At 51.4% G+C, this 26,574-nt stretch overlaps 1 protein-coding gene across 1 annotated transcript; it reads right to left on the bottom strand.

Moving 5' to 3' along the window:
- Positions 1 to 910: 910 nt before the first annotated feature.
- Positions 911 to 26,560, bottom strand: C6H8orf74 (chromosome 6 C8orf74 homolog). Its single transcript, XM_060102384.1, has 4 exons — positions 26,513 to 26,560; positions 24,806 to 24,998; positions 3,397 to 3,800; positions 911 to 1,051 (listed from the first exon to the last, which is right to left on the bottom strand). Exons 1-4 carry the CDS (start codon positions 26,558 to 26,560, stop codon positions 911 to 913), a joined length of 786 nt encoding a protein of 261 aa, XP_059958367.1.
- Positions 26,561 to 26,574: the final 14 nt, after the last annotated feature.

Raw genomic sequence — 26,574 nt, 5'->3', positions numbered from 1 at the left:
CACAGGGTTTGTGAGGCTCTTTGCACCGAGGCCCAGGGCTGCAGGGGAAGAGGCACAGATAAGGGTCCCGCGGCCTGAGCTCCAGTCCTGATGCTTTCACTGTCCCACTCTGCAGCTTTGAGGAGGTACTTAGCCCCCTCGAACCTTGAACCCCTTGAAAACCGAGAAGAGCCGGCCGTGCTTCGTCTCCCCCTTAGGATGTTAACGTGGGAGAGGGGCCTTCCACACTAGGCAGCAGGCCTCCCACTTGACAGGAGAGAGACCTGGGCTCAGAGATGAAGGAACACGAGCAAGGTCACGCAGCCGACCAGCGGCAGAGCCGGGTTCAACGCCAGGTCTCTGACGTCTAGGAGGGCACCTCTTCCTCTGCTTCCGGCTAAACGGTGTGGATTCACACACAAGGCAGAGTATCGCAGAGGTGTGCGTCCTCCAGCAGGAGACCCGGCAGGCTGGGCAGGCTGCACGCGACGGATCGCCCGGTACAAACCTCAGAGAGGAAGGGGTCCCAGCCCCTGTTTCCACCCACTGTGCTGGCCGCAGGTCCTCCCTGGCGTCCGGTGTTGCCCTCCCTCTTACCTGCTGAAGCCCTCTGGGGGCTGTTCTGTCGTCCGTGACTGAGCTCAGGCTTAGTCAGTGATGTTTGCCTGGGCTCACAGGACAGCCCTCTCCTCCACGCAAGGAAAATCCATTTGGGCTGGACTTTCAGGGGGTGTAAGATGGTTTCCAGCAAGAAGATAGAGAAAATATGATGAGTGTTGTTTCATTTCTTTTAATGGCTAGAAACCTCTGACCTATGGGGCGCTGGGCGCACCACATGATCCTTTTCTATCTGTCAGTGGTTCTTCCTCAGTCAGTCTTCGGACCGTGGCCACCAGGGCCTTTACTTCTTCTTTGCTTTTGCTTTCCTTCCTTAGTTTGCTTTGTACAACTTAAGAGCTTCATCTTGGCCTGACTGGCCCGTGACAAAGGTTCTCTGTATCTCAGACTGCAGCAGTTCCTTCAGGCATTCAATCTGGATGTGAATGGCCTCGTTGATGAGATTTTCTAGCTCCTGAAAGAAATGGAATGTGGCTGGTGAACAGGGCCTGGGGAAGGCTCAGGCCGTCTGCAGACAGAGTCCCATGCAGTTGCAACTTCTCAACACGGCCGCCTCCTTTCTCAGTGTGCTGGGACCTTCCATGCCCCCCCCCCAGACCTACTCTCCATCTGTCTCCACCCCACTCTGTGCCCTGGGAGGCTGACTTTTAAGGTCTGCATCCACCAGCTCCCTTGAGCTGTGGCTGCTGGCTGAGTTCAGCCAATGGGAGACCCTGGCAGGAGATCTGAGGGTGGGGAGAGGAAGAAGTCTCTCATCTTCCTGCCAGCCAGCTGGGCTTGGACATGGCCATGGTCCTCTACCTGCAGCGGCACTTCCCTCCCTGTGGCCCTCTCCTACAGCTCTCTTTTCGCTTCTTCCCTCCTCCTCCTTCAGGCGTACTGCGGCACTCACCCCATTTGAGTGTGTCATTTATTGTTCACACTGTTCTGGGCTCAGAGGCCAGCCCCATATCCCCTACTTTCTGGTTAAGTTCCAGTTTTTATTTTCTTTGGACCCCGCAGCATGGCATGTGGGATCTTAGGTCCCTAACCGGGGATCCAAACGGCACCTCCTGCAGTGGAAGCTCAGAGTCATAACTATTGGACCTCCAGGGAGGTCCCTGGTGAAGCTCCATTTGGATGCCAGCCCCCTTCCTCTTCTGCCCTCATCTCATTCTCACATCTCAAAGCTCCAGTTGCAGGCTTCATCGGAGGGGTCAGGGGAAATTGCTCAGAGAGGGGGTGTGTCCCCCAACTAGCCAGACTGGGGAAGACTGAAAACTCAGCCACCACGCGCCAGGTTAAACAGGAGACCCTGTCTGTCATCGCAATCAGGACCATGGCATCATAAGATCCTGGCGACAGGGACCGTGTGACTGTGTTTCTCCAAGTTCCCTGCCCAAGCAACCAGTCAGTAGCGGAGAGGTCATGCTTGTCCTGGGAGTGTCAGGGGACATACCTTGAGTATCTGGTTACCTACAAGTCATTGTTTTGAGATCTCACATTTTAACTTAGAATCCCATGCAAAATCTCACATTTGCCCTAGAAAAATAGTGTTCTTACCCTAGGGCGTCGGGGAGGATTGGGCTCCAAGAAGACGCACCGTGTTTATCCTGCGGTGTTGAGTGTCCGCAGCTCAGGGGCACAGAGCAGAGGGGACTCTAGCCTACAAGCTCCACCTGGCAGGGACCAGCAGCCAAGTAATGGAGGCCTGCAGGGGAGCTGGGGGCAGCGGAGGGGAGGGGGCCCCTTCCGCCCGTGGCCTTGCCCACGTATCTTGGAAGGTCCCTTGAAGGAGGTGGAGACAAGCCGTTGCTTGTGTTCTGTTGGGTCCCCGCTCAACGCATGAAGAGCAGCTGATGCGCTATTTACCGGGAAGACTTAAACTCAGAAGAGTATCATTGGTTCCATTGTACTCATTGTTGTTTAGAGATTTCCCCAGTGTTTTATGCACGTTTAAAGGAATGCTTCCCAAAGCCACCCTCTCTTTGGCTGACAATTCAGAACCAGACCGCTTTCGGAACACAGAGTCCCTGAGACTCCCCGTCCCCACCCAGCTCCAACCTCCCCAACACACGCACACATACACACACACATGCACATACTTGTCCCCGTGTTCAAAGACAAGCAACAGTGATGCTATCAGTGCCTACATAGAGTTAAAAAATGAATTTAGACTCGGCCAGGCCCTCAAGGAGTTGGCTGCCCTGGGACCAAGCTAGTCGCCATTTATTGAAGAGCTGGGCATCAGGGACTCTGGCTCCTGGAGCCCCAGCAGTCCTTAAGACCTGCCAAGAGGGCAGCCAGGTTCCTAGCTCCACACACACCCTCCCCCACCTCATCACATCACTGCCCTGAGCTGTCTGTCCCCTACGGCCCTTCCTTCATGTCCCCCCACCCCCCGCCCAGGCATCCTCCATGGATGCTGGCTCTGCAGCAGACGAAGGGCACTGAGGAAATCTATGGTGGTTCGCAGCCTGGGAGCTCTTTTGGCAGAATCTGCAGTGGAAAGGACTTGGACTTTGGGGTCAGCCAGACCTCAGTCCAAATGTAAACTCTACCACAGGCTAGCTTGGGGACCTTGGGCCAGGCGATTAAAGTCTCCGAGCCTCAGTTGTCTCATCACTAAAATGGGGCCATGAATTATACATCTCAGGGATGTTTCATGCAACGTGCACGCAAAGCCTGTCCCCTTCTGCCCTCTCCTGGGTGTGTGGACCTCTTGCGGGCCTCAGGGTCCAGCCCGGACGTCCTCTTTGTGGGAAGGGACGTTGGTGGGGGGCAGGCGAGCCTCCTCCCGCCCCGAGGACCCCACCTCACCTCTCTCTTCAGGACCTGGTGCTGGCACCCGGGCAGCTCCGGGAGTATCTCCTGCAACAGATGTTGCTGCTCTAGTCGCAGGGCCTCCTTCAGCTGCAGCATGTAGGCCCGCTTCTGCACCTCGGCCGCGCTGAGCTCCACCACCTGCTGTTCGTGCTTCCAGACGGCCTGGTCCTTGCCCGCAGCCAGCGGGAGGGGCTGGGGTGGCACACACACCTCCAGGTGAGTGACGGTCAGCTTGACGTCCTGGTCCCGGCCCAGGACGTACTGGTAGAGTTTGTAGTGGCGGATGAACGTGTTGTGGAAGTAGTCGCACTGGGCCAGCAGGTGGGTGGTGTTCAACTGCCCCTCGTAGTCTCTGAGCTTGTTCCCCAGGATCGTCGCAGCCTCAGTGATGGAGCAGCCTGTGGGCACAGAGGGGCCGGGCATCGAGTGTGAATGGGGCTGAAGCTGCATTGATGGCTGATTGATACAGACTTGGACCCCAGAGTCCACATCCTACCAGCTATTCTATGGCACCATTTATTAGGTCTTGAAAGCCATGGAGTGCATATCATGTTTCCCCTTTTACCTTGGCTTCTGGGACGCTCAGAGGCAATTTTATGCAGTAGCTTACATTTATCCCATTTGTTCTGATATGGTTATCTCACGCCTTACCTATATTTTGACACATAACTCTTGTTTTAAAGACTTATTTCAGCTGTGCTTTATGTTGTTTCCACTTCAAACCCTTTGGGAAGGATATGAGGGTATAAAAAAGGATTCTGAATCGAGTGGAGCATGAGAGGATTGGAGAGACATTAGACTGGCGACTTGGGTCACAGAGTTAGGCAAGTGTTGTTTAGACCGTGCAAAGATCAATCAGCTCTGATGGTAGCACCGGGCAACACTCCTTGGAGGGTAAACCGCCTTCTCCCATGTCCTCCCTGTCACGCCTCTTGCTCACAAGCCTGTCAGAAGCCCGGGGTAGGGGTGTGGTTGGAGCTGGGGCGGGACTCTCCTCAGCATATGATTGCGTCTTAAGACAGGGATGGTTCATTAAAGGGTTGCGGCTAAATGAGGTGCGTGTCCTGTGTACGGATCTCAGGTAGGGAGAGGGCAGGACAAGGGACAGAGAGTGACCCTGGCCCCAGTGCGAGGAGACCTGAGTCCTCACACGGGTGCCATCCCCGAGGCGCACTGTGACCTCGGCCAAGTCTCTCCTGCCCCCTGACTCGGTGTCAGCTCTTCAGATAGGGAGCTGGACACAGGCTTTGGGGATTCCACCGCTCCGTCTACTGAAGACAGAGACCGGGCATTGCATGCGGGGAGCCTGGCTTTCCTCCTGGGGTGGAGGCCAGCCTGCCCGTAGATCCCCGTCCTCATCCCCCCTGGCGGAGCCCCCCACGGGGCCCTGGTGGAGTCTCCCCACCCCAGCCAGGGTGCCCCATACGCCTTCAGGAGGGGCTGTCTCAGCCCAGCCCACACCGTTTGTTTCTCAAACCCTCCTCACCCGCCGCCGATTCTGTGTTCACTTTGTGGCCCCTCACTCTTGGATCTGCGTGGGCCTATTGACCTTAACTCTCCCCTGAGTCCTGAGAAGGTCGAGGTATCAGGGCCTTAGAGAAATATTAGTACATGGAGCGCTGCTCCACCATGAGCCTCGTTAGCAAGTGCTGGGAGGTGTCACTGGGATTTAGGCTTCAGTCTCCTGGGGGGTGGAAGGAGGGAGGCCTCTCCACTGCGCAGAGTTAAATGTTAGCAGGCTGTGCTTCCCCTTCCTTTCAAGGCAAGTCAGCAGGCTCCGAGGCCCGAGACGGTGCTGTGTCCCAGGGTGGTGGAGGGGAGGGCCCTGGGCCTGGGCGGCTGACACAGCTCCGTCCCTTCCGAGCTGTGACTCTTGGGCCTCCATTCCCTCGCATGTAAAATGGGGGATAGGCATGTTTACTTCATAGGATTGTTAGGGGCACCAGATGGGATGACGTGTCCAAGCGCCTTGCACAGAACCCACGACAAGGTAGTAATCAACGAATGCTGTAGGAAAAGAGGCATGTGTTTCTGTGGTGTGAGAAGAGTCTCTCCTGGCCATTTCTTTCCTTCTATCTTTTCATCTCTCCATTGGTCTGTTCATTCATCCATCCATCTCTCCATCCATTCATCCATTTCTCCAGCCAGCCATCTCTCTATCCATCCATCCATCCATCATCCATCCACTCATCCATCCATTATCCATCTACCCATCCATCTCTCCATTCATCCATCTCTACATCCATCCAATCATCCAGTCACTCATCATCCATTCATCCATCTCTCCATCCATCCATCCATCATCCACCCATTCATCCATCCACCCATCCATCCACTATCCATCTACCCATCCATCTCTCCATTCATCCATCCTTCCATCCATCCAACCATCCAGTCACTCATCATCCATTCATCCGTCTCTCCATCCATCAACAATTAATTTGTCAAACTGCTCCTGAGGGCCTATTAATTACTAGGCACTATGCTAGGTTCTGGCAATATTATCATGTGTCTTATCAGATGCAACTCTTGCCCTCAAAGCTCTCACAGGAGAGATACACAAGCAAATGTTAATACATGTGTAACGAGGAACAGAATCAGGTGATGAGGAATGCTCAGTCAAGGATGGGGTTCTCCTGGAGAAGATGATGCATGAGTGACATCTCAGAGGCTGAGTAGGACTGAGCCAGCAAAGATGGTGGGGGAGGCATGGCATGGGTACAGCATGAGCGAGATCAGAGGGGCAAGCAGCCCCATGGCATGGGTGGGAAACAAGACCGAGTGTGTTGTTGTTGGCACCTAAATGTAGAGGCAGAAAACGGCAAGTGTTGAGTGGAGAGGTGGGTGGAAGGCACACGGGAGGGCCTTGAGTGCTGTGTTTGGAAGCCAGGGCTTTGTACTCCAGGCAGTGCAGGGCTTGCCCAGGGAGACTCTGGTTACGTGGTGGCCTGTGGGCAGACTGCGGCCCAGTCCGGACTGGAGTGCCAGGTCAGCAGGCGTGGGCAGAAGGGGCAGATTTGAGTGGCAGGACTGATGGCCAGGTGTGGAGGGGGATAGAGGCCTGCCCGGCTCCCAGGCTCTTCCTGGGGACCCTTGGGGAGCAGGGGCGGGGGACACCAAGAGTATATGATAAGTGTGGTACATTTACCTCTGTTGTGACCCCTGTCCTCAGAGACCTTCCAGTCTGTGGAAGAGGAGACTGTTGAACAGATGACATCCCCTCTTTGTTCTCAGCCCCCAACTCAGGGCTCTGTGCTCAGTAGGGGCCGATAGGTATCTAGTGAGCAAATGAACAAATTCTGACATGTGAAGTGTGGTGAAGGAGCTGTTCATTTATCCCTTCAACAAATATTCATTAGGGGCCTTCTTTCCATGTGTCAAGAACCCATTTATGGTCCAGGAAGGTGGTGAAAGGCTGAGGGAAACACACAGACAGTCTAACCCTGCTCAGGGCTACGTAGGGCTGGGCAGGTGCACAGTAGAAAGAAGTGACTTTCTCAGGGAAATCGGGGAGCAGTTCCCTGAGGAAGTGGTGAAGGAGCTGAGATGGGGAGTGTCAGAGGAGTTACTGGGCAAAGAGAGGTGGAAAAGAATGAAAGCAGAGAGGGGAAACAGCCTGTGCAAAGGCCCTGTGGTTGGATAAAGCATGGCCCATTTGAGGAAATGAAAGGCTGGGGGTTGGGAGGTTGGCAGGCTAGAGAGCCTCCGGTGGGTCCCACTGGTTCTCACAGGGGCCTCCCAGACCACTCCACCCCACACCACAGCCTTATCAACTGGTTACCTTAATGTATTAAGCAAAAGTTGAAAGCTAAATTTACTGAAAATCGTTTTTAAGAAATTAATTTTGTCCATTGTTTTGCCAGAAAAATAACAGTTTTGAATGACATTTTAAGATTTGATTGCATTGCTCTCATCATTATATATTTGTATAAATTCTTCTTTGTCTATGTAATTTGACAATTTACCCACGTAAATAAGTCACATTAAAATTTACTCAGAAAGTATAGTTAAGTTCAACGTTGATGGCTTTTCAGTTCTTAATCTAACTTTAAAATGTTATTTAGTCATCTTTAACCTTGCATCGAATACAAAGAGTAAACTTTATATGTATAAAGCAGATATACATATAGTATATAATTGTACTACATACAGAATACCTAGGATATTAAAATTTGATAGCAGGGGGCAGTTAGGGAAAAACATCTAAAATGGCTTCTCAAAAGGAACCAGCAATCCCACTTCTAAGTATATACCCGAAGAAATGAAATCAGGATCTTGAAGACATATCTGTACCCCCATGTTCATGTCATTATTTACAAGAGCCAAGATATGGAAACAGCCTAAGTGTCTGCCATGTCTGTAGATGAATGAATGGTTAAAGAAGTTGTGATACACACACACACACACACACACACACACACACACTGGAATACTACTCAGCCTTAAAAAAGAAGGAAATCGTGTCATTGGCAACAACATGGATGGACCTGAAGGAGATTATGCTGATTGAAATAAGCAAGACACAGAAAGATAAATACTGTGTGATTCTACTTGTATGTGGAATCTAAAAAAGTGGAACTCGTAGAAGCAGAGGGGCAGGTACAGGGATCCACACCTGGTTCAGAGTTTCTGGGAGGCAAGGCTGAAGTCTGGGGGACTGGGCTGGGGGACAGATGGCTTGAGGTCTTCAGTCTGCAGAGGGCAAGCTGTGTAGGTCACATGAGAGAGCTGGACTTCATCACAGAAGCTGGGCTCTTGAACAGGAATTCACGAAACGCAAGGACATCCAAGGAAGGGCTTCAGGACTGACCGGGACCCCGGAATTGCATCTAGAATTTTGCATGCACATGTTTTCTGGGGAGAGTGCACATTAGAGAGAATCATCAAATTCCTAAAGGAAAAGTGAAGAATCTCGGCTCGGAGCTGCGGACCACTCAGAGGCATTAAGCTGAGAAGCGAGATGCCAGGCAGGTATTTCCGTAGGATGGTACGTGGAGGACGGCGGGGACGGCCGGTGAAGGTGTCCCAGAGGGCAGGCAGCAGTGTGAGGTCATCGGTTTCTGATAATCAAAGCTGGACTTGAGGCCTGTATGGAGGCATCTTTGTGTGAACTTGGTGAGGTGAATCATGGAATCTTCTCTGGGCTCTGAGGAACTGGACTTGCAGGAAGGCACCCTACTCCTCTTCCCACCTGGCCAGGCAGCACGTGGGGCTGGGGTCACCTGCAGCTTCCAGATATGGGCATCCCCGGCTGCCTCGTTCGGCTAGGCCAGCACTGGTCTTCTCCACTCGGCCCTGGCAGCCACGCACGGAGTCCAGGTTTGAATCAAGAAGTGCGCGAGCCCCGTTGCGCTAACACCCCCAGGTGTCCCAGCTGCCTGTCATCCTGGCAGATGCCCTCCTACGGGCTTGGCCATGGCCTCAGCCACAGAACCCAAGTGTGGGCCTTGTCCCGGGTCAACAGGGAAGGACCCCTGGGCTGAATTCTAACTTTCAGCCCCAAGACACTCTTTGGACCAGTTCTGGTTTTCAGCAAAAATTGTCCCAAGCTGGCTCACGAGACACACTTGGCCCCCAGATCACCCTCCATTTGTCATGGGTTGAGAAGCCCCTGATGACTCAGGACGCCAAGGATTAAGTCTCAGGGAGAAGCCTCTGGCTTCGGGAGGGCTGATCTGTCCTTGCAAGTTGCTCTTCAAATACAGGGAGTGGCCTTCATTTGCATTGGCTGCTAGGCACTTCCTGAAGACGGTCCCCAAGGGCCTGGAGGCCAGTACCTGCACCGAGCACAGGAGAGGGGCGGAGGGGAGCGCAGGGCCAGAGCGTGGGTGGAACAGCCCAGTTGCTCCAGCATCAGGGCAAAAAGGCACTGGGCCTGGACCGGGCGCTCTGGGCTCCCTCCCTCCCATCCCTCACGGGCTGGGTCTGGGGCTGGGGCTGGGCGAGGGCGAGCACAGGGGTGCCTCCTGGGGGGCTGGGAAAGGAGAAGAGGGGCTGCTCCTTCGGGTGGGGGAGGGGGAGGACCCAGCTGCCACGGGTGCCCCACGACAAACCAGTTTGTTTGTCCCTGCCTTGGGTGTGGGGGGAGGAACCCAGTCAGGCTGCAGCCTGGCCCGGCTTACCCTTCCCAATACCCGAGCCCCTATCAGGGCAGCCCGGGATGGTGGGAAAGGAAAGCCCACCACTTCACCCTCCACTTTACCCCCATCCGGGGTCCCGAATGCTGCTCCCTGTCCCCTTTCTGCTCTGGAAAAGGTTCTGCCAAACTCATCCGCCCCGCGGCGCCGGTACCAGCTCAGAAGGGGTGTGTTTTCTTTGACGGGGAGAGGACTCTTGTTCAGGGAGCTCCCTCTGTGGCCTGCACGCCCTGGGTCATCTCAGGCTCCGCCCAACTCCTCCCAGCAAGGTGAGCAGATTAGCCACCATCCCCACTTTACCTGTGAGAGAAACTGAGGCTCCAAGAGGTCAAGGGATTTGCTGCAAGGCACACAGCTGGTGAGTGGCAGAACCAGAATGCCAACCGCAGCCTGACCGGGCAAGGCTCCTTTCAGCATCCAGACCCAAGAGGCTTGGGCTTGCTTTGTAGACCCTGGAGATGGACACTGGAAGGGCTCCCCAACCCTCTCGGTGACAGTTTTCCAAAGGTTCTTTTGCAACAAGTGTTAACATAAAAATGCATGACCTTGAACACATGTTGGATCCAGGGAAATTAAACAGATGTCCTTAATGTGCTAATGAGCTCAGCAAAATATGCTAATAGGCTCAGCAAATGGCCCAAAAGGGTTGAGCCTATGCAATGTTTCTTAGATTTAGTTGAGGCAAATACAGGCAGATCTTGGAGATATTTCGGGTTCAGTTGCAGACCACTGCAATAAAGCGAATATTGCAATACAGCGAGTCACCCGAGTTTTTCAGTTTCCCAGTGTGTATGAAAGTTATATTTACACTATACTGTAGTCTCTTACGTGTGCAATAGCCCTATGTCTAAAAAACAATGTGCATGTCTTAATTAACAAATATTTTATTTCTAAAAAATGCTAACCATCATCTGAACCTTCAGCGAGCTGTAATCTTTTTGCTGGTGGAGGGTCTTGCCTGGATGTTGACAGCTGCTGACTGGTCAGCACTCTGACCACAGTGCCAAGGTTCTGGTCGTACTGCACCTTGCCAGCCACGTGCTCTGTTTTCAGGCACCATTCAGTCACGAAGAGGCCCCCAGTGAGCCCAGGGCAGCCCCTGGCCTGAAGATGGCCTTGACGTTGGGGCCGTTCCTTAGAGCTTGGTGTGGTTTTAAGAGCACAGACTGGGGATTCAGACAGCCATGGGCTCACAGCTTGCTTCTGCTTCTTAACCACTTGTGTGAGTTATTTTGCCTCTCTGGACATCAGTGTTCTCAGCTGTAAAATGGAGGCAATAGAAACGTCTACCTTGTAGGGTTAGATGTGGGCATGTGTGACGGAGCTTTCCGAAGCGCCAGGTACACAGAGGCACTCAGTACATAACGTGGCTATCATCACTGTCATCGTGAAGGTTCTAGGTATGGCGTCCAGCTCCCCGGGGACTGTGAGCTATTCTGGGATAAATCTGGCTTTCCAGAGGATCCCGCATGCTCCTAGGGCAATGCATTCCTAGAGCTTGGTCTTCCTCAATCCATCCCCTCCTAGGTCCTCACCTGGAAGCTCTCTCTACCTTGCTGGGGGTGGGTCATGGATGCTGATGTGCTTTTTCTCCTGGCCACACTGGCTGCTGAGGTCAAAGGATGGCTGGGAGTTGGCTGTCCCCAGTTAGGGGGTTCAGAGGGTAGAGGAAGGGGCAACTCTTCTGGTGAGACCATTTACTGAGTGACCCAATAGTTCATAGCTCTCCCCAACAACTCTGGAGCATTCTCTTCTCTCTCTTCCTGCTACTGTGAGCTCCCCGGTGGCAGGGACCTGCTTGAATGGACCAGATTTCCCCATTCCAGAGGATCTTTCCAAAAAACTCTGGACGTGTAGTTGTTGCCCAGTGTTCAGCTCTCAATAAATAATAATACAACCAGCCTACGTTGGCAGGCTACTTTACAGTTTTAAAGCATTTAATTATCCATCAATTTATTTAATTGGTCATAATCAACTTATAATAGAGGTAATTGCTGCCATTTAACAGATGAGGAAACTGACGCTTAGTGGACCTATGCAAAATCAGGACTCAAACCCAGATTCCCCAACTCCAAGGCGAGTATACCTCAGCTACTGAAGTATTTTTGAGGAGTGAACAGAAGATATGGAATATACAGAAGTACAGTACTTCCATTAGGGCATTTTAATTTTATGTTTATTGTGGTAAAATATACACGACAGGACTTCCCTGGTGGCGCAGTGGTTGAGAGTCCGCCTGCCGATGCAGGGGACATCGGGTTTGTGCCCCGGTCCGGGAGGATCCCACATGCCGTGGAGCGGCTGGGCTCGTGAGCCATGGCCGCTGAGCCTGCGCATCCGGAGCCTGTGCTCCGCAACGGGAGAGGCCAAAACAGTGAGAGGCCCGCGTACCGCAAAAAAAAAAAAAAAAAAAAAAAAAAAAAATATATATATATATATATATATATATATATATATACACGACATAAAATTTACCATTTTAACCATTGTTAAGTGCACAGTTCAGTGACATTAAGTCCATTTGCATTGCTGTGCAGCCATCACCACCATCCATCTCCAGGACTTGTTTCATCTTGCAAAACTGAAACTCTCTCCCCATTAAACACTAACTCCCCATTTACCTTCTCCTCCCAGCCCCTGGCAACCCTTGTTCTACTTTGTCTCTACAAATCTGATCACCCTAGTTACTTCATATAAATGGAATCATGCAGTATTTATCTTTTTGTGACTGGTTTCTTTCCTTTAGCAGAATGTTCTCAAGGTTCATCCATGTTGTAGCATGTGTCAAAATTTCCTTCCTTTTGAAGGCTGAATAATATTCCATTGTATGTACAGACCATATTTTGGTTATCCATTCATCTGTTGATAGGTTGCTTCTACTGTTTGGCTATCGTGAGTAATGCTGCCATGAACAAGGGTGTACAAATATCTGTTCCAGTCCCTGCTTTCACTTTTTTTGGGTATATACCCAGAGGTAGAATTGCTGGATCATAGGGTAAGTGTATGTTTAATTTTTTGAGCAAGTACCCTGCTGTGTTCCCATTCACTAGGTTTTTTGTGTTTGTTTTAAAGATAAACCAATAGTCACATTAAAGGAAAAGTCTACCTACACATTAAGACTTAGAAAGACTTTGTTGTCCTTTTAGAGATTTTCTCCCTGTTCACTTTCCTGGGACTCAAAGGGCAAACACAGGGTCGGGTATTTTAAAGACTGTCATGGGCTTTTGCCCAAGTTTTTCTCTTTGTCCATAGTGGTCCCCTACCTTGTCTGCTTAGCAAATGCTCCCCTCACTCCCATTCCTCAAGAAGTTGGCTAATGCTAAAGTGCTTTGGCAAGAAGGACTGCCAAAACTCTGGGGCCAGGTGATCTCAGGGTTAATGCTGGGTTTTTTTACTGTGTGACGATTTGCAAGTTACCTAACCTCTCTGAACCTCAGTTGCATCATCACGAAATGGGGACAGGAGTACCCACCCAACAGAGCTTGGTGTGAACATTAAATGAGATGATCCACGTGGAGGGCTTGTACGTCAGGACTGCTGAGTGGATGTCCGCTCTTCTCCACGCCCTGGCACGGTGCTCTGGCGACGCTTGCTGGAGAATGGCTGAGTGAATGGGGGCAGGATTAAGCTGATTTGGGAGGGTTCGGAGGTCAGAACGGGAGCCAACAGGCGGAAGGCTCAAAGAGACAGATTTCAGTTCAGAAGCAGGAAGAAATTTCTAGAAGCAAGAGCTTTATCAGTGGAGAAGTGAGGAGGCATTTAGCTGGGGAGAGAAATCCTGAATAATGTGTGTGTGTGGTGGTGAGAGGGGCCTTGGATCAGGTGACCTCTCGGGCCCTTTTGACTCTAAGAAGCCATGGTGATTTCCACTGAGCTGACAGTCCCCTGTAGCCACATCTAGGGCATCGTGGGTGCCCTCTGCAGCCATCTCAAGTTTGGTGAGGGGCCTTTGACTTTGGATTTCATCATCCTCCTCATCGTCATCATCCCCGAGATGAAAATGACCACGTAATCCCACCGTCTCAGGGGCAGGGCACTGTACTGAGACTAAAATTTGGCAACTTCTTACCCGTCCCTTGTCCCCTCTGCTGCTGGGGAACTCAGAGACTGACCAAGATGTCCAGCCGACCGAGGACCAACGTGGGAAGTTAGAGGGAGAGCAGGGAGTCATTCCAAAGGGCCAGAGCTCTGGTCCCCAGGGCACCAGTACCACCTACCCACACTCGGGCACATCCATGCAAGAACACATTAGCCGACGGGCACAGCTCACCCTCTGGGCTGGGCCTACGCCACCCGCCGCATCGGAGCCGTCCTGCTGGGGGCCAGGATCCCAGGCTCATGCTGGGAGTAGCTCCAGGTGACCAAGTTAGGAGCCCAGTCCCCAGGTGTGCCACCTGGCTTTCCAGATGCTCAGCTCCCGCCGCGTGCCAGCAGACTTGTTCCACTCACCGCAGGGCTGGGGGCTCCTCAGCTTCTTACGTGCCCTGTGGTCAAGATGGAAGGTCGCATGGCCAGGGGTGGAGGCGGGAGGGCGGGGTAGGGGGTGTGCTCTGCTGTCAGACAGACCTGGGTTCAAATCCTGACGCCACTTTGACCCGGGGCAAGCTAGTTAAACTCTCTGGGCCTCAGTACCTTCATCTTTAAAATAATGCCCATGATGCAAGGTCACAGTGAGGCTTACAGATGCTACATGAGGAAATGTCAGGATCTCTGTGCCCCGCTACACAGCAGGGATAGCCCCTCGGGGAAGGTTGGGGAAGGTTCCACGGCACAGTTTTGATTTCTGGCCGATTGATGGGCTCATCCTCTCCTGGTGGGCTGTGACCCCACTCGGTGTCAGGGGCTGTGTTAACACAGTGCCCCCCACTCCCCCTCGCCTCCGCCCAATTCATAGGCTGAAATCCTAAGCCCCAGCCCCTCAGCATGTGACTGAACTTGGAGACAGCGTCTTTACAGAGGGGATTAAGGTTAAATGAGGTCACGTGGGTGGCCCTAATCCAATATGACCGATGCGTTTATAAGAAGAGATTAGGACAAGACACAGAAGCAAGGCCATGTGAGGTACGGAATGAGGACACAGCCATCCACAAGCCAAGGAGAGAGGCCTTGGCAGAAAGCAGCCTTGCTCACACCTTGATCTTGGACTTCCAACCTCCAGAACGATGAGAAAACACATTTCTGTAGTTGAAACCACTCAGTCTGGGGAACTTGGTTATGGCAGCCCGAGCAAATGAATATACTCAGGGAGGGATCTCTGGAATGAGAGCTGTACCTTTGCCCCAAGAGATGCTCTAAGATCTCAGTCAGTGGCTTCTGTGGAAACTTCCACTCTCCATCAGCAAAGTTGCCTCCAAAGGCCCCTCCTCCAGGTTTGGTCTGAGAGGCGTGGGGTTCGGGCTGCCCAGGAGAAAGCCGCTGGACAGGCAGCCTCTCAGGAACACAGAAGGGCCCCTGCTCTCTGCGGGGCCTCTCCTGAATGGCTGGAGGCTCGCCAGCGTGGGCAGATGCTTGGGGGCTGGCGGCGTGGCCCCGGGCATGGCCGTGAGTGCGCTGGCAGGAGAGGTCGTGCAGGGGGCTTGGGGGAGTCATTGCCTCCCTTTAGCCCCGGGCTGTCGGGGTCGGCTGGGGTGGCTGCCTTCCATCCTACAGCTGCCTGGATGACATTTCCGGGAGAATCAGGAATGGCCGTGGGTAGGACGGCAGATGCCTGTGCCGTGACGCACTTCACTGGACACTCGCCTGGCCGCCTCGTGCCTCCACCGGCCGGTCATTGAGGCCCACTTCCTCCCAGACTCAGGATTTGGGGGCCAGGCCAGCAGGAAAGGGGTTCTTCCCAGCCCAGACGTCCAGGTGGAGCACCAGAGAGAAGCCAGATGTCGATGACGACAAGAAGCAGAAGCTGCAAAGTGGCTGAAGTGATGGTGGGCAGGTGGTCACGGGCCCCGGGCGAGCATCTGCTCTGGCTCGGGTGCTTCCAGCCTTGAGTGAAGCCTGAGGCAGGGTTGTGGGGGGCTGCTCTCCACCCCCTTCTCCTGCTGCAATGTGCCCGTCGGAGATAAGAATCGTGGGGCTTCCCCAGGCACCCTGAATCTCTGCAGCTCCCCGAGGTCCCCAAATGCCCCAGCATCTCTCTCCTCTCCTCTCCGGGACCCGAGGCAGCGTATGCAAATCTGCTGCTTCCTGTGATTTCCTCCCACGGGGACGGAGCTGGCAGCCTTCTGTCCAGACTGGTGACTTCACCCTGGGCCCCAAGGACGCAGCAGGATGGGATCTGCCCGGGGCTTCCCGGAGGCTGGCAGAGGAGGTGCCAACTAAAGGACTGAGACCAGGACGTCCTGGTGAGCCATTTGCCAGCACGGAATCAGCTTATGCTTTTGAATAATGGGCCACGCTTTCCCTCCTGGTTCTGAGACTCGATTGGGCCGCGAGATAAGCCGAGCTGGAGGCCGTCCTGGCAGAGATCTGAATCATTGTTGTGCAAACAGGACCCTCCTTAAAGGCTGTCTGCCAACTTTGTTACCTAGTATGCAAACAGAACTCAACCATCACTAGCCCTAGATTAACCCCCACCAAAAAAAAAAAAATTCATCCCTGGAGAAGCTACCTTCCAAGAAGAGGGACAGCCCACTGTGGACTTTAGCTGAAACAGAAGCTGGAAGGTGAGCTGGCCGGCCAGTGTGACCCCCCGGCTGTCTGCATCCCGCAGCCCACGACCTGTGATGGGTGGGGTGTGCCCGGGGGAAGGGACGGGGGGGGACACGAGGTGAGAAGCACTACAGCTCACTTGGGATCTGAGCTTCCTGCCCCTGGCGGCCGGGGTCCCCTAACAGGGGGAACAAAGAGACGCCATCTCCTCATGCTGGTGGGCACTGGGCCGTCCTCACCAGTGTGCCCGAGGGCGGGGCACCTGCATTAGGGGCCAGTCTGGACCTCCATTAGGCGGGCCCATGACTTGAACCCATGTGCAGTCCTGCCTGCAGGGGGAGGGAGAGACAAGAAGTGGCCCAGACAGCAAGACCCCGGGGTGGGGGTGGGGGGCAGCGTGCAGCAACCTCTGGTCCCGGACCGCCAGCCTCTGCTGTGCAGCCTGCTTCACCCCCACGCCTGGTGGGAGCTAAACTTTGCCGAGCATTTCCTACATGCCTCCCACTCTAGTATACTCTGCAGGCCCTGTCTCTTTAGTTTTTCCAACCGCCCTATGAGTTGGAACTATCATGGCCGTATTGTAGAGGTAAGGAACAGAAGGCACAGAGCGGTCAAGTACTGCTCTCAAGGGTGCACAGCAATGTGTTGGAGGCAGACTTGAATCCAGGCCTACTGACTGCAGAGTTTGGTGCCTGATTGCTCGGCTATGCGGCCTTTAGCCTGGCCCAGCCTGGGCCTGGAGCTGATGCACAGTGAGCAGGAGCGTCCGAGGGAGAAAGGAGGTGCCCGCTGAAATTCCACCCCTGCCTCTGAGGACTGATGAGCTTGTTCACGCTCTTGTGGGTGTCCCAGTGGTGGGTTTCTGGGAGGCAGTGTGGGCGTGGCTCTGTGGGGCAATGTCCGGCCAGCGTGGCCGCTTTCTACAGCAGCAGGCGTCATCCTGATGACAGCGTGGCGGGGCCTGAGGTGCGTGGGCCTAGCTCAGGAGGCCGGGTCCTCGGGTGGCTCTCCCCTGCTGCACCCACACTCTTCACCCTCCAAGCCCAGAGTCAGCTGGAGTCGGCACTCACAGCAGGTCCATTCGCCGGGGGTGGAGCCGGGACCGCCTTATCTGCCTCTTTTCATGCAGCCGCACTTCCGGGAAGAGTCTGCAGTTCACTTTACCTCCAGGCGCCCTGCTCCCTGCGACGCATCTGAGGAGAAAGGGCCTCGGGACCATCTCTGCTGCTCTTGAGAAGGGGCTGAGGTGACTCCTGGATGTTTGGAGGCTGATGTGAAGCGGGGTGTGCACAAAGCACGGCCAGCCACACCTGATGGATCCGGCCATCTCGGAATCACATCACCCCCCGTCGCATCTCCGGGTCTTTGCCCCTGTGGTCCCTCCTGAAACTAAGGGCCAGTCCTCACTGAGCGCCAGCTAGGCACCAAGCGCCGTGCTGTGGGCTTCACTGTCATGACCTCAGTCCTATGAAGTGGGCGCTCTTATTTTTCTCCTTCTCTTGATGTGTAATTAGAGGCTCCGAGGTGGTGTGGCTGCCCAGGACCTCATGTCCTGCAAGGGACTGAACTAGGATTTGAGTCTTCTCTCCAGGTTTGGAGCCCCCAGATGGACGCTGTCTTCGGCGAGTCCAGTTCCAGGCACTGGGACCCCACCCAAGAGCTTCTTCCTACTTGATGTTTGTACCAGCCATGTTTCACAAATTTGGAGCTGATTTAAAAGTAAGAGGAAGGGCTTCCCTGGTGGCGCAGTGGTTGAGAGTCCGCCTGCCGATGCAGGGGACGCGGGTTCGTGCCCCGGTCTGGGAGGATCCCACATGCCGCGGAGCGGCTGGGCCCGTGAGCCATGGCCGCTGAGCCTGCGCGTCCGGAGCCTGTGCTCCGCAACGGGAGAGGCCACAGCAGTGAGAGGCCCGTGTACCGCAAAAAAATAAATAAATAAAATAAAATAAATAAAAGAGGAAAATTTTGTAAGCTGGATGTCCCAGGATCAAGAGTTAAAAGATGTAAGAAGGGGAATTCCCTGGTGGTCCGCTGGTTAAGATTCTGCGTTCTCACTGCCAAGGGCCCGGGTTCAATCCCTGGTTGGGGAACTAATATCTCACAAGCCAACAATGGGCCAACACTGACAAGAGGGAATCAGTGGGGATGATTGTAAAGTCTTGCATGTGCATTCAACATGGCCATGTGCAAGGGCAAGATTAGGAAAATGGCTAGGGATGGTGCACTGCCTGTCCAATATGGTTGTGACGTTGATGCTGATAAAGAAAATATACCCATAGGCTATATGAGTAGGAGCATCATCACCAGGACAAGGGTGATGATAAAATCCCTGATCACTTCATTGATCAAATCGCAGGTGGTATTGTGTTGGATCTGGATGCCATATTTTAAGAATGATATTGACAGGCTTCCCCTGTGATGCAGTGGTTGAGAATCCGCCTGCCAATGCAGGGGACATGGGTTCGATCCCTGGTCCGGGACGATCCCCCATGCCGCAGAGCAACTAAGCTGGTATGCCACAACTACTGAGCCTGTGCTCTAGAGCCCGTGAGCCACAACTACTGAGCCTGCGTGCCGCAACTACTGAAGCTCGTGCTCCTAGAGCCCGTGCTCCACAATGAGGGAAGCCAATGCAATGAGAAGCCCACGCACCGCAACGAAGAGTAGCCCCCGCTCGCCACAACTAGAGAAAGCCTGAATGCAGCAACGAAGACCCAACGCAGCCAAAAATAAATAAATAAATAAATAAAATTAAATTTAAAAAAAAGAATGATATTGACAAACACAAGGATGCCCAGGGAAGGGCAGAAAGAGAGGGGGGATGGGGTGGGCCGGTGGGGTGGAGGGGTCTATGGAAAGGATGCAGTGTTAAGAATGATAAAGACAGGAAATAGTCCAGGGGAAGATTCTGAGCAAGGGAGGTTGCCCAGTGTCTTTAGTCAAAAGCTAATGTGCTTTGGGCCTTCTCTCACCTTCCAAGATGGCCCACACTCTGTCTATGGAGTGTGCTTCTCTGTGAATAAACCTTCTTTCTCTTAAAAAAAAAAAAAGATAAAAGGCCCTTGGGGATGTCCAGTCGACATGTGAAGATGTAATGGTCAGGGTGCATGAAGCCCATCCAGTATCTGCAGGGCCAGCCCACTGCTTCTAGAGGACACACTCTGGGCGTGTGAGTAGAAGGTGCGGGAGACGGGTTTAACTAGATATAAGGAGGAATTCCTAATACCGAGAGTGGTTGTATAAAGGAATGAATTGCCTCAGAAGGAGGGAGCGCCCCATGGCTTGGAGTGCCAGCAAAGGCTGGGAAAACCTCGCTGGCTGGTTGAGGGGTGTCCCTGCAGTAAAGGGAATTACATTTTCGAATCACCAAGTCTCCTAGCAACTCTAAGGTTTAGGTCTACCAGACATAGATAGACTGTACTGGTAAGGTATGTGATTGCCAGAAATATTGAAAGCGCCAGTGCAATCTAATCTCCTCAGTTTGAAGTTGGATTTGCATCATCATCCACTGTTTTTCAAGGGCTCAGCCTGGGGAAGGCTCTAATGGAAACTTGAAAGAGTCCAAGTTCCCACCTGCTTGGGGCTGACATTCTTCTCCTGCTCGTCAGTGTTTGTTCTGGCCACGAGCCACTGCAGAGCTCAAACAACAGGGCTGAACTCTGGTAGCCAGGCGTTGCTGTGAGCAGTGGGGTGCGGGACCCGGAGGGATGCCAAGAAGGCCCCGAGGGGGCAGGGATGTCTCAGGTGGGATGAAATTGCCCAGGGATCCCTGCAACCAGCCCATGAGCATTGTCATGTCTTGCTTAAGCCTTCAGGCTGGGACCACTGGGTTGGAATGACGGCCTGGAGGAGAGACAGGGAAGGGCACCCGGGCAGCTCAAGAAATAAAAAAAAAGGCTGGTGCAAGTGCACATAATATGTGTGGTAGGAACACTGAGTGGCTTGAAGCAGAGGAGTGATGGGATTTTATTTGTGTCTGAAAAAAATCACGGTGCAGTTTGGTGAATGGGTGCAGAAATACAATATGTAAAAGCGGTGGACAGAGGTGGTGGTGGATGAGCACGTGGTGAAAAGTGGTGAGACTGGACATTCGGGTGCTGCTGATAGGACAGGTGGGTGAGCTCTGGGTGCATCTGGGACAAGGCATTGTGAGTCCTGTTTGCTTGGCAGCTGTTTACGATCTCAGTCAGAAGGCCAGTGGAGGACCTCAAATTACAGATTACAAAACTTTCATGCTAAAACAATTTTTCAAACTAAAGAAAAGTTTCCCCAAAAGTACATAAGGCAGTGTGATATTGGCAAAACAATAGACAACTAGACCAATGGAGCAGAATAGAGCCCAGACATAGACCCATGCAAATATAGGTGACTGATCTTTGACAAAGGAGCAAAGGCAGTACTGTGGTGTAAAGATAATCTTCAACAAATGGTGCTGGAGCAAGTGGACATCTGCATGGAAACAAACAACAGCAAAAGAATCGACACAGACCTTACACCCTTCATAATCATTAACTCAAAACGGGTCACAGATCTAAATGTAAGATACAAAACTATTAAACTTCTAGAAGATAACAGGAGGAAATCTAGATGACCTTGGGTTTGGCAATGACTTTTCATATACAACACCCAAAGCATGATACGTGAGAGAAGAATTGATAATCTGGACTTCATGAAAATTAAGAAGTTCCACTCTGCAAAAGACAGCGTCAAGAGAATCAGAAGACGAGCCTCAGACTGGGAGAAAATACTTGCCAAAGACACATCTAACCAAGGACTCTTATGCAAAATATACAAAGAACACTTAAAATTCGACAATAAGAAAAAAACCTGACTGAAAAAAAGGGTAAAAATCTTAATAGACATGTCACCGAAGAAGATATACCGATGGCAAATAAGCTTATGAAAAGATGCTTCACATCATATGTCACCAGGGAAATGTAAATTAAAACAATGAGAGACCACAACATGCCTATTGGAATGGCCAGAATCCAGAACACTGACAACACCAAATGTTGGCAAGGATGTGGGGCAATGGGAACCCTCATCCATGGCTGGTGGGGATGCAAAATGGTGCAGCCACTTTGGAAGACAGTTTGGTGCTTTCTTACAAAACTAAACATGCTCTTACCATATAATCTAGCAACTACCCTCCTTGGTACTTACCTAAGGAGTTGAGAACTTATGTCCACACAAAAACTTACAGATATTTCTTGCAGCTTTATTCATAAGTGCCCAAAGTTGGAAGTAACCAAGATATCCTTCAGTAGATGAATGGATACATAAACTGTGATATATCTAGACAATGGAATATTATTCAGCCCTTATATTTAGACATTGGAATATTATTCAGCCCTTAAAAGAAAGTAGCTATCAAGCCTTGTAAAGACATGTAGGAAACCAAAATGCATATTACTTGTGAAAGAAGTCAGTCTGAAAAGGCTACAGACTGTATGATTCCAACTATATGACCTCCTGGAAAGGCAATACTACAGAGACAGTAGAAAGATCTACTTTCTGCTCATTGACGGGGAGGGAAGGATGAGGAGGGGGAGCACAGAGAATTTCTAGGGTAGTGAGACCATTCTGTATATTTTAATGGTGGATGCACACCATGATACATTTGTCAAAACCCTTAGAATGCATAACACCAAGCAGGAACCTTAATGTAGACTATGGACTTGGAGTGATAATCATGTATCAGTGTAGGTTCATGGACTGTAACAGATGTTCCCACTCTGTGGAGGGGGCTATTGACAACAGGGGAGTCTGTGAGTGTGTGGAGACAGGGTTTCTGTGGGTAATCTCTGTACCTTCTGCTCTATTTTGCTGTGAATTTAAAACTGCTCTAAAAAATAAAGTCTATTAAAAAAACAGTACAGCTGGAAACCATAAAACTCCTAGAAGAAAACAGTGAAATCTCCTTGACGTTGATCTTAACAATGATTTTTGGGGGATATGACACCAGAAGTAAAGGCAACAAAAGGAAAAATCAACAGGTGGGACTGTATCAAATTAAAGCTTCTGCACAGCAAAAGAAATGATCAACAAAATTAAAAGGCATCCTACAGAATGTGAGGAAATATTTGTGAACCATATGTCCAATAAGGGGTTAGTATCCAAAATATGTCAAGAACTCATACAACTCAGCAGCAAACACCCAAATAGTAAAATATTAAAAATAAAATAATAAAAATGGGGAAAGTATCTGAATACGCATTTTCCCATAGAAGACATACAAGTACATGAAAAGGTGCTCGATATCACTAATCGTAAGGGAATGCAAATCAAAACCACAGTGAGATCTCACTTCATACCTATTCGAATGGTTATCCTCAAAAAAACAAGAGATAACAAGTCCTGGAGAGGATGTGGAAAAAAGGGCATCCTTGTGCACTGCTGGTTGGAATGTAAATTGATACAGCCACTATGGAGAACAGTATGGAGGTTCCTTAAAAAACTAAAATTAGAACTACCACATGATACAGCAATCCCACTTCTGGGTATATTTTCAAAGGAAATGAAATCACTCTTGAAGAGATATCTGACCCCCATGTTCATTGCAGCATTATTCACAATAGCCAAAGTATGGAAACAACCCATGGATCTATTGACAGACAAATGGGTAAAGAAAACGTGAATATATACTATATATGTGTGTGTGTATATATATATATGTATATGTGTGTACACACACACACACACACACACACACAGGAATATTATTCAGCCATAAAGGAAGGAAATCCTACCATTTGTGACATGTTGAACTTTGAGAGCATTATGGTATGGGAGAAAGGTTAGAGAAAGACAACTATTGTATGATCTCACTTATATGTGGAATCTAAAAAAAACTGAACTCATGGAAGTAGAGAAGAGATAGGTGGTTGCCAGAAGCATGGGTTGGGATGTGGGCAAAATGGGCGAAGGTGGCCAAAGGTACAAACTTCCAGTTATAAGATAATGAAGTCCTGGGGATATGATGTACAGCACGGTGATTATAATTAACAATTCCGTATTGTGTATTTGAAAGTTGCCAAGAGAGTAGGCCTTAAAAGTTCTCATCACAAGAAAAAATTGTAACTAGGTGAGGTGATGCTCATTAAACTTATTGTGGTAATTATTTTGCAATATATTCATATATCAAATCATGTTGCATACCATAAACTTATACAGTATTGTATGTCAATTATATCTCAATGAAGCTAGAAAAAAATAGTACAAAGAAAAATTTCCCAAACTACTTAAAGAATAAGTGATCCACCTAATGCCCCACCCTCCAGGATCCTTTTGTGTGCATTTCCTCACACAAGGACATTCATAACCACAGCCACCAGAATCTGGAGACACGTCACTACTGTCCAATCCCCAGACCTGACCCAAGTCTCTCCAGCTGTCCCAATGACATTCTTTACAGCAAAAGGACCCGAATTGGGACCACCTGTCATGTTTAGTGGACACGTCACCTCAGTGTCTTTCAGTTTGGAACAGTTCCTCTATCTTTCCTTGGTTCTCAAGGCCTTAATGCTTTGAAGCTTAAAGGAGAGGACTTGGTGCAGTGCCCCTAATTGGGAGTGTTTTTTTTTTTTTAATGACATCATGCTCTGAGTCTTTGCCAGAACCATCACAGAAGGAGGCTGGCTAATTCTTTTGCATCCCGTCAAGCGGCAGAGTATTCTGTGTCCTCTTACGGGTGGATCATTTGATTAAGGAGGTGTCTGCCAGGCTACCTCACTGTAAAAGCATTCTTTTCCCCTTTGCAATCAGTGAGGTTGTTGTGGGGAGGTTCTTGGGAAGTGCGTAAGTATCCCATTTCCCATCAAGCATTCACCCACTGGGCTTAGCACCTACTGATGATTCTTGGCTGAGTATTACTACGATGTTGGCCATGGATTTGCTTAACGGATGAATCGGCAACTCAGAGCCTAAGGGGTGGACAGATGTGGCCACATCCCCTTGTGCCATGGATCACGGGGAGAGATGCTTACCCTCTTCTCCTGAAGCCTAATGCAGGGTAGGGGTGGGAGAGAGGCTCCCTCCATAACCTGACTGTGGTTCCCCCATCCCTGCCAGCAAGCTGACACCTGTAGAGGATTCCCTCAAGACACTCAGCAGAGCAAACACTGATGCTGGGAACCATTTAAGTTCTCTCAGGAGTACAGTGAAAAGTCAATGAAGGGCTTTAAGCAGAATAGTGACACACTTATGTTAAGCAGAAACAAAACAAAAATTCTAAATGATGGTCCCTCCTTCTCTCTTTTCTAAAACAAAAATTAACTTCCTTCTGAGCCTGCTCTCAACTAGCTGCCCTAGAGGTATGGGTCTAACGATGAAGTTCATACTAAAGTGTAAATGACTGACTGAAAAGCAAACACCCCTGGCTGCTTTGTGAACAGCTTGACGTGGTGCAAGAGTTTCCACCAGGGAGATCAGGGATAGGACTCAGCAAGGACATTCTGTTTGACCCACTTTCCAGAAAATCTGGACAGGGACCCTCTTTGTGAGCACACAAGGAGGCTAAATGCCAGGGGAAAAAAAGGAAGGGGCTCTAGGCTCCTCGGAGAGCTCCTGACTTTGTCTGCCCTCCCCAAGCCTCGCTGACTCCTGCCCTGGATGTCCCGTACCTTTGGTTTCTCTGAGCAGCTCTTCTGTGAACTTGACCACCTGGGCCACCTCTACCCAGGGGAAGCCTTTGCCCGCAGCAAAGATGATACTTTCGTAGAGGGTGTCCAGCAGAATGCTTCTGCGGGAGTCTTTGAGCTCGTCAAACTCTTCCCAGTTCAACAGTCTCCGTAGGTGCTCCCGACCTTCTGGTTTCTGCAGGGCAGGATATATGAGGGGTGGAGGATGAGACTGAGGAATCAGGATGCCATCGTCACTGGGCAAAACACTACTGGGGGCCCAGCATATGCTCCGCAGCATCCTGAAGAGAGACCCAGAATGGGGGTATGCTTGGGCAGAATTCATCTTTTATTTCTGGACAGGTTCCCGTCACCTTTCTAGCACTGCTCCTTCCTCTGGGTGTTCTCATGCTAGCTGCTGCAGTTCCAGGTTTCTACACCTCCAGCCGGCGTCAAGTCCTGAATTATTATGATCCTTGCTTCCCCTTCCCTCAAACAAAATTTGACATTCCTCTGAGACGACTCCCACCCAGCTAACGGCTCCAGAGATGGCGATCTGATCATGAAATTCATACTAAAGTGTAAATGACTGGCCAAGAAGAGGTTTGGAGATGCAATGCTTTAGCAGAGAAATGTGTCTTGCTTGGTGAAGCTAGGTGATAGAGATTGGTCAGGGTACCTCTTATTTCCCTCTATAGGTTAGGATTCATTTTACTTGAGAGTTCACCTGGCCCTTCCAGAAAGGTTCTTAGAGATCACATTAACACATGTAGGAGAATCAAGTGCCTTTCAAGGCGGGGGTAAGAAAAGGTGTGGCATGAAGTGGGCAACCACCAAACATTGGAGCTCCCCTGGGGTGAGGGGAGGGGGAACCGATGGAAGACGGTGCCCGAGTAAGTCCCAGAGCCTTGTCTCAGCCCCTGGTCACTCCTCTCTCTCCTCCCCTGCAGCCCTTTTAGATCCCTAGGTTGGCACCTGATGGGACAGCTGGCTGGAAGATCCAGGGAAGGTGGTGAAATCACAGGTCCCGGGCCGGGGGCGTCCCCAACAGTTTGAGGCTGCCGGTCAGAGGCTGACCTATGCACATAGCTGGCCTGTGGTCTTCTTGCCTGAGGTCTGCAGCAGAGCCCGGACACCCCTCTGTGGACAGCTCAGAGGCCCGGGCCCTGCAGGTTGGATTCTCTTCACTCTGCAGGTGCCCACCTTGCTCATGTCTTCCGGCCTCAGAAATGGTTCTGAGAAACCGTCAAAATCTGCCCTCTTCTTTGCCCTAGAGACACAGAGCCCACCCTCTGCCACACACACAATCACACACACACCCTCCCTCCACACGTTGGCATACAACCCCAGGGGGCTCACAGGGCCCTGGAGCTCCTGGTGAAGGTGGCACCCCTGTGACGAGACCCTGGGGCCTCCCGGGCCCTCCTTGGAGTGCGGGTGGGCACAGTGCCTCCATGCCCACCTCCTCTGTCCCTCCACGCGGGCTCTGCTGCATCAGGGACTGTCACTGCCGGCCTGGAAAATAGCCCCAAGTTCCAAGGGCTGGGAAGACTTTGGCCTGGCATCCCCCGGGCACACACCCGTGGCGGGCGGGCCTCAGAGTGGGTGTACGGGGACAGGGGATCCTGTCCAGGGCTCCCTCGGAGGACACACCTCACTCTGAGATCAGTCTGAGCGCACCTCCTTTGAAAGGTCACGAGTCCTCGTCACCTGAAGTTGGAAGACGTTTTCCACTCCCTGGGGTATGAGGAGGGCCATGGCCTCTACATCCA

This window comes from Mesoplodon densirostris, chromosome 6 (assembly GCF_025265405.1).
Source record: "Mesoplodon densirostris isolate mMesDen1 chromosome 6, mMesDen1 primary haplotype, whole genome shotgun sequence".
In the NCBI taxonomy this organism is placed as follows: Eukaryota; Metazoa; Chordata; class Mammalia; order Artiodactyla; family Ziphiidae; genus Mesoplodon; species Mesoplodon densirostris.
The sequence above is the reverse complement of the archived record's forward strand: the minus strand, read 5'-3'. Positions and strand labels throughout refer to the sequence as shown.